Here is a 14,407-nt window from a genome sequence, read left to right as displayed (position 1 = left end):
AAGGATCTAGGAGATTAGTTAATATGCGCATAAGCTAACCCGGATACTCTTAGTCATCAAAAATAAATAAATAAATAAAATGAAGTATTTCATATAGTATGGAAGGATCATATGATACAACGGCTTTAACTATTATATAAGTGCATATGTTTTACATTTTTTACTTATAAATTCTGCGTTATAAATTTATAATTTTTAAATTAATGTATTGATTCAATACTGAATTGTACAAAACTCAAATATAATATATTAATATTAAAATCTAAGTTTTCATAAGATGTTTTCTCAATTCCCTTTGAGACATGTTGTCTCATTAATCACTAACCTGTTGCAATTTTCCAAAAGTTATGTATGACTTCATGTGGTTGCCTGGTTGGTACAAATCTTTACTTTAGAGGGCTAATATTTTGTCAAAAGTGTTCCTGATGACAGCCCTAAGTATCACAATTTCATAAGCAAGAAAAAGCAACAAATACAAGTCCTTATGTCATTTAATCGTCACATAGTTTTACACAATTCCAAGGCAAGAACCCTAATTTAGCAGGCCAAGAAGCAGCTGTTACAACAAAATGAAGCTGAATTTATTACGGGTAAGGAAGTGTAGCAATGTGGTTATGAGCCACTGTTCCAATCCACAGCTTCCCTTGAACCTCTTTAACTTCACTTACAAGCTTCATCACCACTCCTTTTGGATCCTCAAGAACTTCCAGGATTTCTCCCTTTTCATTGAACAATGAGATGACTGTGTACATTCTCATTCCCATCATTCTCGCGAGGATGCTCATTCGGATTGGTAGCCGGAAATAGACACTTCTAATCCACGGATTATGTGTCAAAACTTCTTGTGCTGCAGTCCGGCAACAATCTATTGCCACCCAAAATTCGCCTTTCTCATTTATTCTTACATTGTCCGGAAAACCTGGCAGGTTAGCAACAAGTTCAACAGTTCCTGCTCTTGGACCCTCCATCCAGTATTTCATTAGCCTGTGGCCGTTTCAAACATTAATAATCAAAATGTCTGATGAAAACCTCCACCAAATTTATGAGAACACATGAAGCATGGATACAAGTTATACCTTGGAATGATAAGACAAGTCCAAATCAGCTTTGTCTACGGACAAAGAACCTATAACTAATGTAACTATGAATCTAATGGAGAGTTTAATCCTAGCTCAGGATGAACGCTGGCCACATGTGTTAAATTTCATAAAATTATCAAAAATACCTAAACTAGGCAATTCTGCAGGTAATATTTGGATCAGACCTAAACTAATGTGAATGAAATTTACCCGTCTCTTAGCTTGTGAGATGTGTTTTAGACAAATTGAATAGAGGAACGGTTACCCTCTTTGTAGTTGGTTGATAAGACAGTCTCAATTAAGGCATTATGTTTTAGAGTCATGAAAAGTAAACATATTATGCGTTCTGCCAGAAATGAATCATGTTCTGCAAGAGATACATTGAAATGTTACCTGCAATTGGTGGTCTCAGTGAAAAGCAGGAAGGATTGGTCCTTAGAAAACTGCACTCCATTTGGAAAAGCCAAGCCATGTAAGACCACATGAGTTGTTTTAGTAGGAGGATCATATCTCAGAAGCCTGCCTGTTGCTTCTCCTTCCAACAAGATAAAGAAATGGTTCCTGCTAACAAGTTCCCGTTACTACCTCCATAACCATAAATATACAATATGAAGCACAAATTGAAGAAATTGTTACTGGAAAAAACTTTATGTAAAAATTTAAATTCTTTATGATAACAATCTCTCTTTAATGGTGCTCTAACCCGATTATGAATTTCGCTTGGTAGGAACTATAGATATTGTATGCTTACACTCTGTTGTATCTCTTGCTAGTGTCTGTGAAGAAGATTGATCCATTCCTGTGAATGTCGAGGTCGTTAGCAAAGAGTATAGGCTTCCCTGCTACTTGAGTTGCTAAGGGAGTAGCAAGTCCTCCTTCAGGTCCAACTACGAGCAGGCCATAATAAGCATCAGCTATGTACAAGTCTCCAGTCTCCTTGTTGAATCTCAGGCCAAGCGGGCGACCGCACCATTTCTCGTGCTTCCATTGCTTAGCTGTGGTTGAGTCTACTCCTCTAGCACACAGCTTCTCTGACCTTTTAAGTGCAGAACTTCCAATATAATCAGAATGTACCAAATAGAACCCAACAAACAGTTTATGAACATGCATTCTAATTCATATATTCTACGAGCATTTGGTTAGAAATTTTCACAGTGACTACAAATAGGCATAAACTTGAGTCTGCACTAGAGGTGCATTTGTGAAGACTTACCAATTTGTTGTTACAATTGCAAATGTTTCCCATCCAACATCCTCTCCCATCCATCTAACAATGCGTCCATCGGCTAATCCTGCATAAGGGCCACGCCCAAAGCCATCAAACTCCAATGATTCCGGGCCAAAAACTTCATCCACAAACTCCAATTTCCCATCCCCCAACCGGCTGTGGTTGTCCCTAGGCCACTTCTCCATCACCTGCTTGTATGGAGCAATTTCATGCTTCACAGGCCTGAACTCATGGCCACCTACAGGCCCCATGTCAAGAGGGTCCATTACAACAAATCCTAAAGCTAGAGCAAGAATCAACAGCAATGGATGCTGCAACAGAGTTTCATCCTTGAGAAGGCTTTTCTTCTCCATGTAATGTGCTGTTTGGTTAATCAGAAAGAATGTCTAGCATTTCAGGAATTTTCATTGGACTTACATATGTTAAGGGCTGAGCGGTAGCTAGCAATCTAGCATGCATTCTATATGACAGCTCTTTGTGGTTGGATTTAGGTTTTCTGTAGTTTTGGTCATGTTTTCTGCATTCTTTGTTGTATAAGATTGAGAAATGTAACAGAAGCTAAATTACTAGTTACCTAGCTATCATCCCCATGCAAGAAAGTGTGTGTTGATTTTCTAAAATTATAATGTTTCTAAGCAAATTTTTTATAGCTGTACGAGCGCTTGAGCAGTAATGAGCATGAACCACTACACATCTAACCAAGCAAAGCCAAAACTGAAAAAAAAATGAAAAACAAAACCAGATTTTTTGCTTTATGCAAGCAGCTTGGTAGCTATTAATGGCATTTGTAGAATTTAACCATACATGAGGTCAGAAGAATGCCTATTCAATAGGGACGGAGTCAGGAATTAACTTAAGGGATGGTTAAGTCACATAATTTATTATACTGTTGGAAAAAGAAAGTGGAATGTACTGTTAATTCATTGAATATATTAATACATGTACAGTCTGATCAAAACAAAAAACCAAGCTAAATTAATGAAAAAAAAAAAAAATTTGAACGGGGTCAGAAGCCCCTCCTCCCCACTGTATAGGTATGTCCTTGGTATTCAGAGAAATAAATTGTGTGTTTTTATTTTTATTACGAATCATTTTATAATATTGATATAACATCGTTTGATAAAGATAAAAAGTATTTCTTTCAAAACTAAATTTTCAACCCGTGAAGCTTTCATTAAGTTAAAAGCGAGTTAAACAAAATAATCGAGAGGTTTCTTCTTCGAAAAATGTTAATAAATGTTAACCACTTCACCAACTGTTCATGTGTATCTTGTGACCTAAACTTCAACAACTTATCTAGCAATACACCAGCTAATTCAATCAAGCCTAAACTCAAACACTTGATGAGCAATTGACCCTCAACCAAACTAATCAATGTAAAACAGAACCAATACCAATGAGTCAAAAGTATTTATCATCAAATTTACCTTTCTTGCATCACTGGGAAATCGCCATCAACACTGACAAGAAGAGTAGCAACCCACCACTCCCTGCACATTCAATACAATCTCAGAACCATTCCATTCAGATAATAACCAAAATTTATGTTAGATTTTCATCAAATTATCCTAAGGGTAAAATTCTTAATTTGATAATGTTCCAATTAATAGTATTAAGAATTAAACATTTCTTGTGACCTTGTTTAGGAGTTAAATAATTTAACACATCTCTAATCACGAGACATTATTAATACGAAACTATTATTATGTTACTAGTTTAATAGAAATACTATTTATTGGTTTGATAAAGTTGTTACTCGAATTTACTATTAGTGAGTGACACTAACGATAACAATAACGGCAACGAGATCAATACCCGGTAATAACAATTAAACATTTTGTATGACTCTATTGTTAATTGGATGATTTAACAAATCTTTTTTTTAAGTATACGGGGTATCCACGTTACATTAGAGTTTGTCTAATCTTCAAGGTCACAGAATACCTTACAAATCTAATGGATCAAAATAATTACACAAATATGATAGATGCTTCTTCTATAACTCAAGAACGAAATATTTTAAATATAGTTAACCCTGATAATTAAAGGGTTTGTCATCCAACAACAAAGGAAGAGGTTATTTAACAAATCTTTAATATCGAGACAATACTAATATGGAAACCATTATGTTACTAGTTTAATAACAATGCTATTACTAACCATCGGCGGTTTATTGTTAATGAGTCACGGTGACAGGAATGGTGACGGCGGATCAGTATCAGCAACGGTAACATTACTGTGAAATCTTTCAAAGGCAAACTGAATAGTCTGAAATCTGAATTTCTTGCATAATGGGTCAAAACAGTTTAAAGCTAACACGGCCGACTTTCCAGTTAGAGAAAGTTATGCTTATCCACGTGTCAATTTCTCATTTGCTTCCCTTTATACTCAAACCCCATAAAAATTAAATTTTAATGATAAAACAAAATACAAAACAAGAAGGGAATGTTGTTTTGCTTTTTTGTGAAACAAACAAAGAGAAAAGAAAAATTAAAAAAAGAAAAGAAAAACCCCTTGTTCGGGTTCTTATAATCTCCGTGATTGATGCTTTTTACCAGTCTTCATTGCTGAGATATCTGCTCTACACGTCAAGGTGAGGTTTTCTTTTTTCTTTTTTTCCTGCAATTGATTGTTAATTTTAATTTATTTGCTTTGTGTTTGAAAAATATTTAATTTTGTTTTAAGCGGGTATTTTGATCGTGTTCTAGTTAGTGGACTGTAAATTCAGCTGTCAATTTAGGGTTTTTTGAGATGTTTGTTGTTTGAATTGTAAAGGGTATTTATTGAATTGATGATTGTTGATTGTAATCATCAATTTTGGTTTGTATAAGAGATTTTTGAAAACCTAATTTGTTTTGGAGGAACGTTTTCTTATGGAGAAAAATATATACATATATATATTTTTTCATGAGTCTTATGTGATTTGTTATGCCAAAAAATTAATTAAATGTTTTAAGTGGTTTATTCTTGTGTGCATTTGATTTGTTTTTAAGGTTTCTAATCAATGAAGGATTATGATTCCTTTGTTGTTAAGGCTTGATATGATGCTTATGAGTTGATGATTGAATACCTCGAACTACTATATACGGAAACTGTGGTAGTTATTTTTGTTTTATGGTTTTATTGCATATTGGTGACTTTTTTTTTTTCTATTTTAATCTTAGGGATTATGATTTTGGGTTGCGAAATGCTAACAACGCGATAATGTTATGAATGTTACTAGAATTGGAAGAGTCGTTCTACTTAGGACTGATTGCCTTGATCTATATTGTGATCCTCTTTTCAGCTTTGAGTTCATTTGAGGCTCAGTGAGCTTTATGCATCTGACCAGCTCATAATTGTTTGTTACAAGAAACTCGAAAAGCTTGCCTTGGCTAGTTCCCAAGCTTAGGATTGTAGATTGGAAATTTGGAGTAGTGTGGTGCATGGTAGATATTCCTTTGTGGTATATCTAATCTATTTACCTAAACAAATCTGGTGTTTTGAATGGAGGCTGTTTTTGGCAGGTGGATTTCTTGATAGGGACTGTGGCTAATAAGGAATTCATTTAGGTTTTTCTTTGATAAATTAGCTCTGCTGGTTTGGACTTTTTTTTTTGGCTAGAATGAAGCTATTAGGATGCTACAGTTTGTTAAACCATAGTGTGTTGTGTATTCTTATTGTTTGGTCAATTAAAAAACAAATAATTAGTATAATTATTTATTTTTAGTACCTAGGCATCTTTATGTAAGAGTCACTGTTTGTAAGGCTAAGCTATGCGATATTTATGTTGTTTGTCAAACATAACTAGAGTGTAACCCTAAAATTCAGTTACCAGCTCATATCTTCCTTCTATCTAATTCACTCTTATGATTCTCTGAGTTATTAATGCGAAACAGGGCATCACATGGCTGGTTCTGAAAGCGGAAATGACCCTGAATGGATAGAGAGAGTAAAATCAGGGGGAGCTGTTCCACATCTTGACCCAGAAAAATGTACAAATGGTTGGGCATCTCCACCAGGTAACAGGTTTATGGTAAGAGGTCCAGAGTACTTTTCCAACAAGGTTAAAATCCCTGCTGGTGAGTATCTTTTAAAGCCTATTGGATTTGATTGGATTAAAAGTTCTACAAAAATTGGGGAGGTCTTAAAACATCGGAATAACCGTGTTGGGAAGGCTATTGCACTTGAGTTTCCAGATGGTGATAAGCCTTTTGTTTGGGCTTTCAATCTACAAGTCCCAAGTAAAGATAATTATAGTGCCATTGCTTACTTTGTGGCCACAAAACCAGTCCCAGAGGGATCTTTGATGGACCAGTTCATTAAAGGGGATGACAACTTTAGAAATTCAAGGCTTAAACTGATTGCCAACATTGTCCAAGGTCCTTGGATTGTGAGAAAAGCAGTTGGGGAGCAGGCTATATGCATAATTGGGCGTGCTATTTCATGTAAGTACTCTGTAGGGGAGAATTTCTTAGAAGTAGATATGGATATTGGATCTTCCATGGTGGCTAATGCTATAGTTCATCTAGCATTTGGTTATATCACGACATTGACTGTTGACCTGGCTTTCCTCATTGAGAGCCAAACTGAAGCAGAGCTTCCGGAACAACTATTAGGAGCTTTCAGATTTTCTGAGCTGAACCCTGCTTCAGCTCAGCTGGTAGAACCAGGGTTAGATGGAGGAAGTGATAACTTGCAGTCGTCTCTGCCAACACGTTTATGGAAGTCACTTGGGCAGGGATTTTCTCAGCTTCTGCATCCCGGAGCTCAAGAAAGTTCCCCTGACTCAGTTCATGTTAATGGAGTTGTCAATCATAAAGAAGGTGAAGCCACTATGAAATGGTAAGTGTTTCATTCCGTGATCATATATTAAACTTTGACCAAGATAAGGTTGGTGCTCTGGTCCATACATCAATATGGAAAGGGAAGCTAACAGAAATATTGAAAAGACAAATAACATTATTGTTGCTGGCAGCAGAGACTATTATATTTTTTTTATGACATTCTTTAGATGTTTGAAATCTGGCATCCATTTTCAACAGAAGGCTATATTCGAAATAAACTGGTTGTTTTATTTAATTCTTGTGCAAGTTCATCAGTATATATCAACCATGAATTCCTCTTTTAAATTGAGATACACCGTTCACCTGACATTGTTGTCTGGGAAAATCACGACCCTCACGTTTCTTGTGAGACTCAGTGAATATCATCTCTCTCTCTCTCTCTCTCTCTCTCTCTCTCTCTCTCTAGCCTTTGTGTAACCTTTGCCTCTGTATTTAATGAGCAATTTCTTCCTCTACTGTTGTTTCACCAAAATGTATTGTCAGCTCTGGCTTCCTGATGCTTTTCATACCATTTCCCTTTTCAACAACATAAAAACTACTTTGGCAGCCAAAAGTTTTTCCCATATTCAACTTCTTCCCATGCTTACCCGCTTCAAATGCAAGTATTTTTTTTAAATTTTACATATGGATTAGCAACGTTAAGGTTCACTATGCACTTTCTCATTAGTTCAAACATGGTTTATGCTATCTTAAAGAAGCCTGTTAGTCTTAATTTTAAATATGCTTTGTATTGCTTATTAAAGGTTAAAGAAACTTCCCTTAATATTTCTTTTCCTTTTTATCGTTAACCTTGATTGTTTTGAAGTTATATAGATAATTGATCACTGAATTATAGCTCTTGGCAACTGTGTTCATATTTCTGCATGGGTTTTGCTTCATTTCATCGACCGTTATAATTCATGTCATTATTTTGTCTTTGCAGATCAACCGGTATTCCTGACAACAGCGCATTTCTTGCTGTTGGGGACGATTGATTTATTTGTTGCGGATTTGTTGATGTTACGAGCATATATTAATTACAGCATCAACAACTTGATTCCTAGCAATGCCTACTATTCTTAATTTATCATTGCTTAGTTATTAGATTTTTATCATTTCATACTGTTTATATAAGATATGCGGAGTATATGTGAAGTCTAGTACCAAGTTTCATGTAAGTAGAGTTTGTTGATTCCACATCTTTGGATTTCTGTTCTGTTGGATAAAAGCAGCAGAAGTTCAGGGTTTTGAGCTAGATTCTCTCCATGGCTGAAAAATATATATCCCACTGCTATTACAATGATAAATACAGGTTAAGTTTCTACAAATCATCATTGTATAGGTATCAATCATTAATGTGGAGTTATTTTTTATTTATTTATTTTTCTCTCTCTTCCATTTCTCACCTGTTTGCTGATGTGAACATTTAGGGAGAGTTCTTCTATAAATTTTGTGTCTTTGTTTTTTGAATTTTTGAGAATATTAAAAATATTAAAAAAAAATGTAAAAAATGAAAATGTGTTTGGCATGTTTGTCTGAAAACGCAAAAAATTATATAATAATAATAAAAAATACGAAATTGGTCGCATACACAATCAATAAAACCCTTTTAAAGTACTACTTTTTTTATTTGTCTCCAAAATCCTAAGTATATCAATTATTATTTTTATTTATAATTTTGTGTTAAAAATTTGGATTTAGAAGAAAAGTTTTTGTTTGAAGAGAGTTAAGAAAACTTATAAAAATTAATAGAAAATAAATTGCTTTTCATTCATAATTTTAAATTGGAACATATTACACTTATAATTTAATCTTATTAACTTTCTCACATATTGGTTTTTGAAGAATTTTTTGGCTTTGACTAATTGTAAGTTATTACATAGATTTGGAGAGAGAATTTGTAAGACAGGTTACTCTTTATTGTTTTAAGTTTTCATATAAATGATGGGAATTACATTACATCTCCTCACTGTTTTCTTCCTTCCCTTCACACCCATTTATTGAAAATGTTACCTAACTGAATTTCGTGATTTTCAAGACTAAGAAAATGAAAATAATATGGACGGATATATCATGTCATTTGCTCGACGGATATATCACGTCATTTGTTCGCTTATCTTTTAAAATCTTCTTGTTTATACATTCACATTAAAGATTGATAATGGTAAGGCGACCAAAAGATAAAACAAACATATATATAATAAAATATTATTAACTGAACATGGAGATTTATAGATTATACGATATGCCTATCTTAAGATTTAGATGACAATTTGCAGAAAGATAACAATATGCTAATGCAAAGCGAGCTCCCTGATGAACTTGTAACTATGGTTTATTCTTCGATGGAAAATGCGAAAACAGCCTGCAAAGAAACAAATACGATCGAGAAAATTTGTGAAACAGAATTAGATGCCTGATCTGCAAACAAATCTTCTGTGAATAAATCAATCCTTTGTGGGGATTTCACCAACATCTTGTGGAGAACTAAATGTCATACACCCAAATTTCCAGCAAAATTTATCCCATTTTCTCTCTCTGGCTAAGCCTCTATGCCTGTAAGTAGTATATAATGAAACCAGAAAAAATTGCCAGAAACAGAACAGAGTACCCTACCACAAATTTTATGAGATGTAAACCATGAACTTATCTGTTAAGACACCGATTTGGACTTCGATGAACCTCAGTCACACTAGTTTAGTTGGTATTTTCGACTAGATGAAAGTCGATACGTGTTGTCCAGATATTTGGCATTAGTACGAACTACATTTGGAAACTAAGTTGCAGGAAATGAGCCAACACAGAAGCCAAATGTACAAACACCTGAGGCACAATAGAGTTAATTCAGGGTAAGGCAGTTTTTATGAACACAACTAGTCTTCAAAGGCTGTCCTTTAATAAGTGTCATCAATTCCCAGTCTCAAGTATGATTGAAGTTAAACCTTAAAGCATTTGACAGACATTCCACAAACCAAAGTTAGCGATGGAATAATCCCTTCGACATTTTACAAGAAGTGACATATACCTAAAGACTATTCAGTAATGCACAAAAGCAGCCATCAAACATCAAGTGACAATGCAAAGTGAAGAATCAACCAAAAATAGCATGCTTAAAAACCTAACTGGAAACTTTTTCTTCAAGCACTAGCTGGAGATTGACAATGTAATGGGTAATGTGTAATGGATTGATCAAATCCAAATCATTACAGCAGGACCATGTAAATAAGAGAACAAAAGTCCAAAAACATTTTGTCACCTAAATAGAGCACATGTATCTTCATTATTTATGACAAAAAAATACAACAGCATCAGCAACTACACCCAGCATCACTGCAAGCGTGCTTCAACAATAATCCAATTCAATTTCAGGAAAAAAAAAGGCTAAAATATGAAAGGAAAAGTCAAAAAACAATCTGTGATAACATATCATTTCCACATCTGTATTGCGCCATGTTAAATTTAAACAAACTCATTTTATCATTTCTTTGAAAAAATGGAGGTACAGTCTGTAGACAACAAATAATCAGAACTAAAAGATTAATACTAAAAAATTAAAAAATATTAGAGAAAACAAATTTGCAACTAAACAAAGAAAAGAACAATGAAGACCAGTAATTTCTCATATTGCATTGTTTTGGGGCAACAGCATGCGTCTGCCAATGGAAGAAGCAAAAAGTCGCACCAGAAAGCTTGTATAACCATAGCAGAAGAGAGCAGAAAATCTGGACATATACAACCAGGAACATCTCAGTAATGTCAAGGCTAACCATCTAGCTTGGCATAGTAAAATCATATATTATCATCAAGGCTGACTGTTGAATGAGTAAGACGACTTCTAGATATAAGAGTAAGAAATTGACCCTAAAGTTAGACAATTTCAACACCTTCAGCTGGAATTGAACTCATCTGCAAGGTTCTACCATTTCCAATAAACCGGACAGAAGGCAAGGATGGATCTGTGACAGATTCTATCTCAAGAAAATCAAAATCATATGTACCAGACCGCTTCAAGCTGTACACAAACACAAGCACAATCCAACCCAACATAGAAAGTGCCCAGAAATTATTCATCCCATGAATCAAACCCCAAGCTATTGCATACCCAACAACGATTCCCGACAAATGCCCAAGAAAACTGGCTTGCGGAACAATAATAGAAGTGAAAATCAACGACTCGAATGGCGCAAAACTGATGGGTAGTGAAAGAAATCCAAAGAGATCCAACTTTGAAGAGGGTTGTTTCACAGAAAGAATCGTCATCCACCCGAAAACAACACAAGAGTACCCAACAGCCGTCACTCTTCTAAAATACTCAAGCTTAAATCTTTGTATCAATATATGGTACATTCCCAAGACAAGCGCCCCAGATAACACAACCAAAATAAGTGTGTACTGAAGATAATATGCCACACCAAGACCCATGTGCCCCAATTGCTCTACAACACCAAGACTCCAAAGTGCACTCATATTGAAAACAAGATGCAAAACACTTATATGTGAAAATGCCGATGTAATTATCCTCCAATGGTGCCCTTCTACAGCTGTTTCATAACTCAAACCGACATGTGAATACCCTATATTTTTCTTCTGTATATAAAACCATATTGCACTACATATTCCAATTATACAACTTGTGGCTGGCTTCTCCACAATCTCATAAAACAATGGCCTCCCCATTTATACAAAACCCTTTTCTTCTTCAATTTCTCACTTAAAAATCCCCACTTTTCTCCAACACCTAAATCTAGCTAAATTTAATCAACAATATTAAACACAAACTATAGCTCCATCAAGGCTAGAACAATCATAAAGTTCAAATATAAGAAAACCCCAATTCAGAAGCGTCCAAATTCAAATACCCAGATCAAGAAAACCCCTACAAATGTGATCTTCACCACATCTGACCGTTATTCAACATAAAACGGACAAGGGTTTCCCAAGAAACAAAAAGAAACTTTTCCCCTAACAAGAAAGTGCAGGAAAATTCAATGTACAACGATGGAAAATCTTTATAGTAACTAAATATTAGGATTTTTAATTTCAAGAATAGAAAGGAGATCAAGGTTCTGAGGGATCAATGAAAATGAGAAAATCAGGGTTTTGCAGAGAGAAATTTGTCACCTTTGGCTGAGAAACGATCCCAAGTAGCGTCGTTTTGGCAACTTAGATTTTCTGGGTGTTTCTGATTCTGTTTACGTGCTATTTACCTATGCCCAGACTGTAGCAAGATTACGAAAATGCCCTTGGTGTTTTTCAGATAAATTAAAATTTTATTTACATTGTTTTTAATTTTTTTTTTTTTTTTTTTAAATTGCCATAGGAATAAAATATAAAATATCTAACATACAAAATTTCTATCAAATTTTTTTACATTGCAAATTATTTTTCGAATCTCAAAAATTATAAAATTTCATCTTATAACCTTTATACCACTAATACAAAATAGAAATGGATTTAAGAGAGAAAGTGAAAGTAATTAAATTTAAATTAATTAATATTGATATCAAAACATCACGTTAAATGTTTAGAGGGCTTTTGGTTTAATAAATGTTGTATTACTGGAAGTCTGGAATGTTATATTAATGGAAAGATAAATTACTTTGAAAATTACTATGAATGTTATACAAATATGTTTGGTTATATTGGAATAAATTAGTAGATATGTATATTGATATGTTTGGTTGGAATGAGTAAACTAGTGGATATGTTATATAAATTACTGAATTGCCCTTCATTTTTAATGTTATTATTATATTATTATTATTTAAATCATTTTTTTAACCCCTTATATTTGAGAATTTAGCTAAACACCTCGACAATAAAAGTTTAAGAATTAACAAAAACACCCCAACCACCTAGAGGACAGCCAGCCATCGGCCACAACTATCGATCGGCAGTTGACAGTCGCCTAAATAGCGCACGACCGATAGGATATGGTCGGTTGTGAGTTGATCAAGCTGGAGACGGCCAGATCTACTACCAGATTGTGGTCGTTGTTAACAACCAAAACTCTAATCGTTGTTAACAACCAGATCCACGGCAATCTGGTCGTTTTTGAACCAGATCGACGCACTGTTGGCCAAATCCAGCCAGTCGTGCACCATTCAAGCGGGCGATGGTGGCCAAGTCCGACATTCTTGTAAATTGTTTTCAATACAAAGTCATTCTTGTCCAAAATTTTGTGTATAAAGTTAAAATAGTCTATGAATATTCTTGTAAATTGTTTCCAAAACAAGGGCATTCTTCTCCAAAAGTTTTAATAGTTAGGGTCCTTTTGGTTCAGGGTCATATAATATAATGGGGATAATCTTCGTTTATTTTGCAAGATTCCATTGTTTAGTTTGTAAGTAATAAAATATTATGGGTATCTTCTATTGCAAATATAGTGTTTCCTATTTGTAATATGGTGTTATTAAAATATTATTGAGGTAATCTGATTTTTATACCTATTTTGTCTTAATTAAATACCATTTCGAACGTAATTGCCTCAAATGCCTGCCAAACAACCATTACTCAGGCCCAGAATTTAGCTAAAACATCTCAGTCATAAAAAAGTTTAAAAATTAACAAAATACCCTCAGCCACCCAAGACCACTGCCGGCGATAGTCGCCATAATGGCGCACGATCAATGGGATCTAGCCGGTCATGCTTTGGTAAGGCCAATTCCAAATCCATGGCCAGAAACAGCCAAATCTAGTCATTTCTATGGCCGTTTCACTGTCAATGATGTGACTATGAAATGGCCACATATCAGCTATATTGGGGGTATCCGTATTTATAGAAGCTTTCATTTTAATGCTTATCCTAATTGTTGGTTCAGTTTATGCGTGGCGAAAAGGAGCGTTGGAGTGGTCTTAGTTTATGAATATTCAGATAATAACAAAATAATAATAATAATAACATTGAGACAATTATGAATTCCATTGAGTTTTCCTTACGTGATCAAACAACCCAAAATTTTGTTATTTCAACTACATCAAATGATCTTTCAAATTGGTCAAGACTCGCCATGAAATGGTCACTGTTTCATAGCCACATCTTTGGCTGCGAAACGGCCATAAAAATGGCCAAATCTGGCCAGAAACGGACTTACCGACGCACGACCTACCAGATTTCATTAGTCGTGCGCCATTATGACAACTGCCGACAACTGCCGATGGTGGTGGTTGGTTGTCGGTAGTGGCTTGAGATGGGTGAGGGTGATTTTGCTATAAATTAAAGTTTTAAATGGATGGGGTGTTTTAACAAAATTTCAAATATAGGGGGCTAAAAGAAATAATTTAAAAAGTAATAA

The 14,407-nt window shown here is 34.6% G+C and overlaps 3 protein-coding genes across 6 annotated transcripts; 1 reads left to right on the top strand and 2 right to left on the bottom strand.

The window, feature by feature from the left end:
- Nucleotides 1-382: 382 nt before the first annotated feature.
- Nucleotides 383-3,869, bottom strand: LOC116135404 (protein STRICTOSIDINE SYNTHASE-LIKE 13). 3 transcript variants are annotated; one of them, XM_031421108.1, is made up of 5 exons: nt 3,735-3,869; nt 2,293-2,529; nt 1,831-2,115; nt 1,473-1,640; nt 383-984 (listed from the first exon to the last, which is right to left on the bottom strand). In XM_031421108.1, exons 1-5 carry the CDS (start codon nt 3,803-3,805, stop codon nt 585-587), a joined length of 1,161 nt encoding a protein of 386 aa, XP_031276968.1. In that variant the 5' UTR covers nt 3,806-3,869; the 3' UTR covers nt 383-584. The 3 variants fall into 3 exon arrangements, with proteins under 3 accessions (XP_031276968.1, XP_031276969.1, XP_031276967.1); XM_031421109.1 differs by having other exon boundaries at nt 2,293-2,545; nt 3,735-3,797; XM_031421107.1 differs by lacking the exon at nt 3,735-3,869 and having other exon boundaries at nt 2,293-2,684.
- Nucleotides 3,870-4,744: 875 nt separating this feature from the next.
- LOC116135406 (protein ENHANCED DISEASE RESISTANCE 2-like) lies at nt 4,745-8,460 on the top strand. Its single transcript, XM_031421113.1, has 3 exons — nt 4,745-4,900; nt 6,186-7,131; nt 8,056-8,460. Coding segments are annotated over exons 2-3 (939 nt in total). The 5' UTR covers nt 4,745-4,900; nt 6,186-6,193; the 3' UTR covers nt 8,057-8,460.
- A 1,867-nt stretch (nt 8,461-10,327) lies between these two features.
- LOC116135389 (RHOMBOID-like protein 13) lies at nt 10,328-12,274 on the bottom strand. Of its 2 annotated transcripts, XM_031421089.1 has the most exons (2): nt 10,997-12,274; nt 10,328-10,834 (listed from the first exon to the last, which is right to left on the bottom strand). In XM_031421089.1, exons 1-2 carry the CDS (start codon nt 11,787-11,789, stop codon nt 10,695-10,697), a joined length of 933 nt encoding a protein of 310 aa, XP_031276949.1. In that variant the 5' UTR covers nt 11,790-12,274; the 3' UTR covers nt 10,328-10,694. The 2 variants fall into 2 exon arrangements, with proteins under 2 accessions (XP_031276949.1, XP_031276950.1); XM_031421090.1 differs by having other exon boundaries at nt 10,332-12,274.
- Nucleotides 12,275-14,407: the final 2,133 nt, after the last annotated feature.

This window comes from Pistacia vera, unplaced genomic scaffold (assembly GCF_008641045.1).
Source record: "Pistacia vera cultivar Batoury unplaced genomic scaffold, PisVer_v2 Contig3, whole genome shotgun sequence".
Taxonomy (NCBI): domain Eukaryota; kingdom Viridiplantae; phylum Streptophyta; class Magnoliopsida; order Sapindales; family Anacardiaceae; genus Pistacia; species Pistacia vera.
This window is presented reverse-complemented; position numbering and strand designations above follow the sequence as displayed.